Below are 7,913 nucleotides of genomic sequence, written 5' to 3' on the forward strand. Positions count from 1 at the left end.
ATGAAAGAAGTGTGATATTTCTCAAAGGTCTCATCACAGCCTTTTACCTTTTTTTGGGAATATCTTCTTTTGTCAAGTTAAAACCACATGTGATTGCAGGAACAGAACATTGGATTCAATGGGGGGGGGGGGGGGGGGGGGGGGGGGCATATTGTTATCTTCTTATGCTAGACTGGCTGTCACTCTTGCCTGTTCTATGAATAGTGCAATTCTAGCGGCGCCCAGTGGCCATGTAGACAAGAAAGCCCTGTCCTGCATGTTAAAACTATAAACATTGCGATATTTAAATTTTTAGCTGTGACTGTACAATGGTCATGTGGTTTTGCAAAACCATGATATATCAAACTACAACATCTTTTCTACCATTCTTTTATACTGTTGAAGGCAGTAGGCTGTGGTCATTTTCACATAGGCTATTGTACACATCTACACAAATCCTAAAAAAGACATAATGTTCCATGCTAATCAAGCATCAGTTTTTGAGTCAAGTGTTCAAACTCTTTTCATTTTGTTAAATACAGCGGCCCTAAACGTAGTCAGGTTAATCTAAAGGTGCGGCCTGTGAGGGGTCATGTAGTTCACCTTTTCATGTTGTGTTTGTCTCCACCTATATATTTCCAGCTAAGTATCACTGAGTAATGGGTGAACTTTCTGCATGTTTCACACTCTATTGTGCACAGACAAGTCTTATTTTATTCTCAAGAGAACATTAGGTCAGAAGGCCAAGGTAGATGATCAAAGCACTAAGCCGCGGCACACAGCGTTTGTTTACCCTCAGCTCTGAAGAAGGCGTTATGAAAGCTAGACGAGGAAAAAAAGGGGAGGCACAAGATCAAAGGAATACATTCATCTTGTTTCAATCTCTCTAATAGTGCTCTAATATTCTTGGAAAGTTCTCTGCTGCATTTCAAAACTTTGCACAAGGATCCAGCTTGTATTGATTACTTGACAAACACTGATTGAGTGGTAGGCTACATTGTTATGGGCAGGGCAGCAGTGTATAAAGGAGAGAGCCCTCTGTGGATGTAGATGCAGGGGGAGAGCACAGGTGAGCTAAGCTCCTACGGCGGTGCAGAATGGCTCTGAGACTCGACTCTGCTCTCTGCTGGGCAGTTCTGGTGCAGCTGCTCGGTCTGCAGATCCTGGCAGGTGAGTGATTGCTGCTGATGCCAAACATCTCACTCTCCTTTATACTCCGCTTTATAAATATCATACGGGCTGGCAAGCTCAAGAATGTGTGAAGTTTGGTACACAGGCAAATGATGATCTAAGTATAACAGTGTGAAAAGCATCAAAACCAGTAATCATGGTGATGGAATTAAGTGTGAATTTTGGTGTCAGTCTTACAGTGTTGTGTACCAAAAAAACACTACATGTATTGTTTTAACCTTTATTTAGCACCCAGTAACTTCTAGTTGGTAACATTTGGTCTACTCTCCCTCTCATCCTCTATTCACTAATTGGGTTGACCTTCCACCTTTCTCATTAAGAGCCCTTGAAGGAGGCACCAATTAGGCTCTCTGTGGTCAGCGATGTCTCCAACGAGGCTCCACAGCTTTACCACACCTCAGCTCTGCCCCGCGGTTCGCTCCTGGGGGCTTTGAGAAGACTACAGGACGCAAGCAGTGATTTCAAGTAGGTCTCTTACAGCTATAGGACACGTTACATAGGACGTCGCAGACTGGACTAGACTTAAATTGGAAATATGATTCTATAGTTACCTTGTATACTTTTTCTAGTATAACCAGATAGGACTATTGCTTATGATCACGACAGCAACAGTATTGACAGTAATGATAAAAGATTTTTACTCTTTAGCTTGAAGCCCATTTTTGCCTCAATGTCTTTGTCTACAGATTTACTGTGACGGAGGATCCTGACTATGGTTTTTACCTGGAAAGCGTGAACGGTGTGGCTGGAAGTGAATCTGACCACACCTTCTGGCAAATACTGACCGATGTCCATGGAAGCCCGACCCCTATAGATGTTGGTCAGTAGCCTACCTTGAGATCCTTTGTTTAGACAACTAAAGAATATCTATTCTCTGATGAGGTAAAGGTAAATGTAGATATGGCTTACAGAAAAATCTCTGTTTTGCTGTAAGCCATACTCGAATTTCCTTACAAAAACTAGTAGTGTTAATGTCTGTAGTGTATAGTATCTTAGGGTTAATGTCTGTAGTGTATAGTATCTTAGGGTTAATGTCTGTAGTGTATAGTATCTTAGGGTTAATGTCTGTAGTGTATAGTATCTTGGGGTTAATGTCTGTAGTGTATAGTATCTTGGGGTTAATGTCTGTAGTGTATAGTATCTTAGGGCTAATGTCTGTTGCGTATAGTGGTTAATGTCTGTAGCGTATAGTATCATACGTAATGTGAAAACATAGAATAGGTATCTTTGGTGTGAAAATTGATGTATTTTATCTCTAGTGATGCCATACTATTATTTTATATAATATGATGCAATTTAATGTATTTATTATTTCTGCAGGAGTTGGTTGCTATACCCCAAAACCTTATGAACACATCATTCTGAAGTTAACAACTTGGTGAACAAGAAGTATGAGATGACTCAAGAGTCAAGACGTGATAGCCTATTCAAATAAACGTCCTGCTTACTATAAATAAAAGTGATTGAACAAAATGCATCATTACAGAATAAAAGCAAATTGTGCAGTGTCATTGAATCTTGTGTCATGCTGTGTGAAGTGAAATAGGCCTGGTTGTTGATTGACCACTGTGAGAAAATTACTACCTTTTTAAGAAGTTAACACATTTCCTGTGTATGTTTGAAATTACTTCCTTTCAATCATTGTGAAACAAAGAGACTTTGTGATATATTGCCATTTCTAACCTTCCTCATTCTCTCCATGAGGAAAAGGTTTAACAAAATAAATACTTCTGGGTAGCAGTCATTTATCTCTTTATCCATATGCAAACAGGTTTGTTGAGTACTTACTCTTTTTTAGGTTGTGTGTATCTTACATTATTACATTATTCATCATTTAGCAACTTACAGTGAACTAACTTCAGTCCTCTTGGAGTAACTTGGTGTTCAGTGTGTCTTTGTTAGGGTTTTATGTTATTTCAATTCAACAAACATTTCAAGATATAAATTGATATGGAGGTATTGAAAGACTTTGGAACGGTGTGTGCATCCAGGTTTCACATTGTGAATAGAATTTAAAACATTTTTTAATCCCTCACATCTTGTGTATATACAGTATAACCATATCTGTCTTGTGTAATAAGATTAATAGATCAGTTTCTATTATTTGTCTATTTTTGCATTCAAAAACAAATTGTGAATTCATATATTACTTGTTCATTCATCTGCACCTTCTAGCTTACCTCTGCATCTCAGTCACAGTGCTGGGCCCCAAGTGCTCCTCCTGAGACCTTATCCTAGAGTTGGGTGACCCCTGACAAGGTTCACACATTGTAAGTCTGTAAAGACATAAGGTGGATAAATGAGACACATACCTTTAAATACTTATTGAAGAGTCCTATCAGAGAACTGTTAAAGTGCTTCTTTGGACCCATATTTTAAAATGCTGGTTGCAACCTTTATACTGTATCTGAAACCTGTCAGTTCAAATGAAGGTTTTGAGGTTTTTGAGGGCCAAAAGTGGCAAACGTGTGCTTTATAAACATAAATGTTGTTCACTCACTTTTAAAAGTTGAGAATTCTAAAGTTTATAACTTGGAATGCAATTGAGATGTCTTAGCACCTGGTTTTAAAGGTGTCATTGTTTGAAAGATTCCCAGGGCACACTTTTAAGGATTGAGGAACACGGAAGTGCGTATAAAGGAACTATGTAATGTAACTGGAGCTGATAGAAAAACATTTGACCATGTCTCAATGACAGGTCGCAATGATAGATCGCAATGACACTTCCTTACCAACATGTACTTAAGATACACTTGCAAGTGAACGACCTGCACCATTGGGTACTGGGGCACAAATTCACATACAGAATGGCTCTGAGATTCTTCAATGTTATCTGCTTCGTAGTTCTGTTGCAGCTGGGACTCCAGATTACCGCTGGTGAGTAAAATCCTGGATACTGGCGTGTGGGCAGAATGTGTATTTCAGCTATTATTCATTAATTTATGTTAAAAGTAGGGCTCTCAATTGAATAACAAATTTAATCGAATGAATTACAAACTCTGTGATTAATTAATCTAAATTAATCCCATATTTTGCTGTGATAGTATTTTAAATATTTAAATTCAAATGAATCATTATAATCAGCATTAGTGACATTAAAGTTTAAAAACTCTTTTATTATTATTTTCACTGTTCAAATAATGGCCATAATAATCTATAATATGACCTAATATGCTGAGGAAATAAATTCAAAAGTGCTTCGGGAAGAAGTTTTTTTTTCCACATATAAGGCATTTCGGGCCACAGATATAACTAGGGGACACAATGAAAATAAATGAACACTCCCGACTTTAGAGTTGACGAACTCTGGTGATATGCAAATTCCTGGCTGCAGACATTGCAGAGGGCTTTATTTTAATCAACACTCTATTTTTACCAACACCATCAGGCCGTTTTTTTAAAGTAAATGTTCCAATCAATGATCTAGCAGCACATTTTCTGCTCTCTCCTTCATTTTACAGTCTAATGATTACTGACTAGAACGGCTCGGGGTCTAAGGTCATATGGAATCGATTAATCTGCGCTATTTTTTTTAATCAGTTATTTTTTCTCAAATTAATTAATCGAAATTAATCAGTTATTTTGACAGCCCTAGTTAAAAGTGTATTTTTAAAAGGGTTTTATCGACAATTTTGTCAAAGCTAATTTAAGGTGAAAACATTGTTTCATTATATGCTTAATATGTTGAAAAGTAGGCTAATGTCTTCAGACCCAGTACTTAACCTTATAGGCTATCAAAACATTTCTTTGATTTTTATGATGACTTCTCCTGATGTTTTTTAAAGATGCTTTCCAGGAGGAACCAATCAGACTCTCTGTCATAAATCACATCAACCAGCAATGTCCAAAAGAGTACAATGCTATAGCAAAGCCAGGCGGTGTGCTCCTGGGTGCCATGAGAAGACTACAGCGAACTAACCAGGACTTCAAGTAAGCATGTTGTGATATGGTGTACAGAGTTTAGAGTTTGATAAGACAGCACAGATGTGAATGATAAAATGGAATCGGTGTTTGGAAGCTGTGCCTAATTGCATTTGCATTCCTCTGTCTAATATGATAATGCCACGTTGTGCTACAGTAAATGCTGCGCTGTAATATATTTTGCTTCAATGTTATCTTAGCAGAAGTCCAAATGTCTACTAAAATATGTCTATAGCTTCACTGCGTCAGAGAATCCTGACTATGGGTATTACCTTGAGAGTGTGAACGGAGTGGCTGGAAACAATACTCATCGCACCTACTGGCAGATTCTGTCCGACTCTGATGGAACACCAACCCCTACAGCTGTGGGTGAGTACACTGGCATCCACTTATGTTTGTGTTATCATGCTAACAGCCCGTTGAAAATGATTCACAGCAAACATCTCATTACAGCAACATTACATTTTTATCATTACATATTTTTGTAAAGAAAATATTGTATATTGTAAAATATTGATTGTAGCTATGCTATGTTTATGGTAAGAAGTGATATTCCTTTTCATTCATGTATTTTTTTATTTGTAATATTAATGTCTTTTTACACTTACTAGACCATCAATATGTGTAAATAAGACGTTTATTTCAATGTCTTGCCTAAAATAAAGTTTGAAATAATAACAATAAAAAGATTAAATATCAATTGAATGATCTAGTGACTGCAGATATTTCACAGGCAATGACAACTTATTTCTTATTTTGCAGGAGTTGGCTGTTACATTCCAAAGAAAAATGAGCACATCATCTTCAACTTCACCACTTGGTGAACAGAAATATAGAAATACATATCCATGAGTGCAATCTTTCCAACTTGAGCAAGGATATAAGGATACAAGGAAGTTTATTCATAGTTCATATGAGCACCATCTATGTCTGGGCCCCTTCTGTCCTACTTGCCAGTAGTCCTGTGAAAGGCTTAAATATCACATTAGCTGTTTTTAATCCAAAACAAATCTGTATTTCTTATTCCTATTTCCAGACAGTTGTATCTACACTAACATCAAATCATTAAATCATTGCATCCTAAGTCAGTCTTTATTGTTTAGTCATGTTATAGTCTGTGTTACTTTCAGTGCATGTTGTTTTGAAATGGTGACAATGGTTCACTCTCTCCCACGTCCTAAAACAGGTGAAAGTCACATTCAATAGTCTTTTTTGCTACCGAGTTATAAATCAAGAGTTTCAGCTATTAAAGCACACGTGACCATTGGTGATGTACTTGGGCTCCCTTATGTGGGGCAGGAGGTGAAAGACCCTTCCAGGTCCCTCTTCAGTTCCACACCCCCTCACCCCTGAGAAAAGGACCCAAAGAGAGGAAAAGCCATATTAAAGCAGCAAATGCAATTCTTTTACCTTACAATAAAGGCTTCAACCTCATTTAGATGCTGCAATGACTCATAATAAGCTATGGCATGTTGCTGGGAATGCTGAGCTTGCTGAGATCAGCATCAGTCACAATAGTAAACATCGCAATGAGCTCATAATGTATGAATTAGAAAATTGAGGTTTTTTTATTCTCTTGTTGAACAACACTGTTGTTACAAAGGAGCTAAACACACAAGGACACACCTCCTCTTCCCACTAAAGAAGACATGATTAAAGACATGGCTGTAAAAATTCCAGAATGCCCTATTGGTTGATGATTGGCTGAAGTGTGGCAGTTCAGATGGGAGCCACTTGAGGGAGACAGAGCTCATCTTAACCTACACAGCCATTTTGATCGCACCACAACTCTAAAAATCCAGAACTTTTCTTAATAATGGCACAATACACATGTCTCTGTTTTCTTGTTTTTGTTTTCCTCTTCGTTTTCTGAGATGGTTTCTGTCATATTTTCAAATGTTAGCTGTTTTACACCACAGCATCATGACCCTAGAAGAGGCCGATAGCCTCTGAGAGAAAATGGAATTGAACATTATGTCCAATACTTTAATATGTTGGTTTAATGTGCAGCATTGGGCCCAATATTCAGTATGTGGTTTAATGTTCTGCATTTCTCACTAGTGGGTCACTTTGACACTAAAAGTATGATTCTACGTCTGCATCATGACCCTGTGTGATATCTGTACTGTTCTTTTAAACATGATAATGTAAGGCGCCAGAGTGGATATCACTTGTTGTTGTCTATTCTGCGTCAACAGTCATTTTCGTCATTGATTAAGGTAGACTGAATGTCTCCTGCCGTTGCCACAGTCACTGTATGATTATCTATTTCTTACTGTCAGGTACTTAAACCCTGGATGATTCTGTGTCAAGTCAGAGACGCATATTCTGGAGTACGCTGTGCTACGGGTGTGCCTCTCTCCTGTATACAGCCTAATAAACCTTGCATCTTCATTTGTACTTCTTCGTGACTGGATCTCATATTTCACTTTGGTATATAACATTTTACCAACACCTCTGAGCTAACCACTGAACCCCAGAAGCATCACCATGTACATGATGGCTACTCAAACACACAGACACCGACTTAAAGGAACCGTATGTAAAAAAAATATTTCAATTAATCATAAAATAGCCCTGATATGTCACTAGACATTAATAAATCATGTTTATTTCAAATACTTATATCACTGACAACAGTAGTCCGGCCAGGATATTGTCATTTTAAAAGTGAAGTTGCAGCCCTCAACTGATGTTGATGTTGTGTTCTGTCATGTCATGTTGTGTTTTGGCCTGATGCGCCACCCTCCACCTATCTACTAATCACAAAGTCAGTAGTGTTTCGCCATCCGGGTTGGCAACCTCGTGTCAGGGGGGAGGGG

The 7,913-nt window shown here is 38.0% G+C and overlaps 2 protein-coding genes across 2 annotated transcripts; both read left to right on the forward strand.

Annotated features, from left to right (window-relative positions):
• The first annotated feature begins 839 nt into the window (after positions 1-839).
• LOC143112752 (cobalamin binding intrinsic factor-like) lies at positions 840-2,658 on the forward strand. Its single transcript, XM_076275019.1, has 4 exons — positions 840-1,149; positions 1,491-1,635; positions 1,857-1,990; positions 2,491-2,658. The coding sequence occupies exons 1-4, from the start codon at positions 1,077-1,079 to the stop codon at positions 2,550-2,552; spliced, it is 414 nt and encodes a 137-aa protein (XP_076131134.1). The 5' UTR covers positions 840-1,076; the 3' UTR covers positions 2,553-2,658.
• Positions 2,659-3,859: 1,201 nt separating this feature from the next.
• On the forward strand, positions 3,860-7,491 carry LOC143111489 (cobalamin binding intrinsic factor-like). Its single transcript, XM_076273737.1, has 4 exons — positions 3,860-4,047; positions 4,956-5,100; positions 5,327-5,460; positions 5,854-7,491. Exons 1-4 carry the CDS (start codon positions 3,888-3,890, stop codon positions 5,913-5,915), a joined length of 501 nt encoding a protein of 166 aa, XP_076129852.1. The 5' UTR covers positions 3,860-3,887; the 3' UTR covers positions 5,916-7,491.
• The last annotated feature ends 422 nt before the right edge of the window (positions 7,492-7,913 follow it).

Source organism: Alosa pseudoharengus, unplaced genomic scaffold (genome assembly GCF_046254945.1).
Source record: "Alosa pseudoharengus isolate Yale_2024_CS ecotype anadromous, Long Island Sound unplaced genomic scaffold, YU_APseudo_1.1 YU_APseudo_1.1_scf_8, whole genome shotgun sequence".
Lineage (NCBI taxonomy): Eukaryota > Metazoa > Chordata > Actinopteri > Clupeiformes > Clupeidae > Alosa > Alosa pseudoharengus.

Excerpts from the sequence above, each read along its gene's own strand:
- LOC143112752 (XM_076275019.1), top strand. The coding sequence starts at position 1,077 with ATGGCTCTGAGACTCGACTCTGCTCTCTGCTGGGCAGTTCTGGTGCAG. Across the intron at positions 1,150-1,490 it reads CGGTCTGCAGATCCTGGCAG|AGCCCTTGAAGGAGGCACCA; the intron begins GTGAGTGATTGC and ends TTTCTCATTAAG. Across the intron at positions 1,991-2,490 it reads CCCGACCCCTATAGATGTTG|GAGTTGGTTGCTATACCCCA; the intron begins GTCAGTAGCCTA and ends TTATTTCTGCAG.
- LOC143111489 (XM_076273737.1), top strand. The coding sequence starts at position 3,888 with ATGACACTTCCTTACCAACATGTACTTAAGATACACTTGCAAGTGAAC. Across the intron at positions 4,048-4,955 it reads GGGACTCCAGATTACCGCTG|ATGCTTTCCAGGAGGAACCA; the intron begins GTGAGTAAAATC and ends TGTTTTTTAAAG. Across the intron at positions 5,101-5,326 it reads CGAACTAACCAGGACTTCAA|CTTCACTGCGTCAGAGAATC; the intron begins GTAAGCATGTTG and ends ATATGTCTATAG.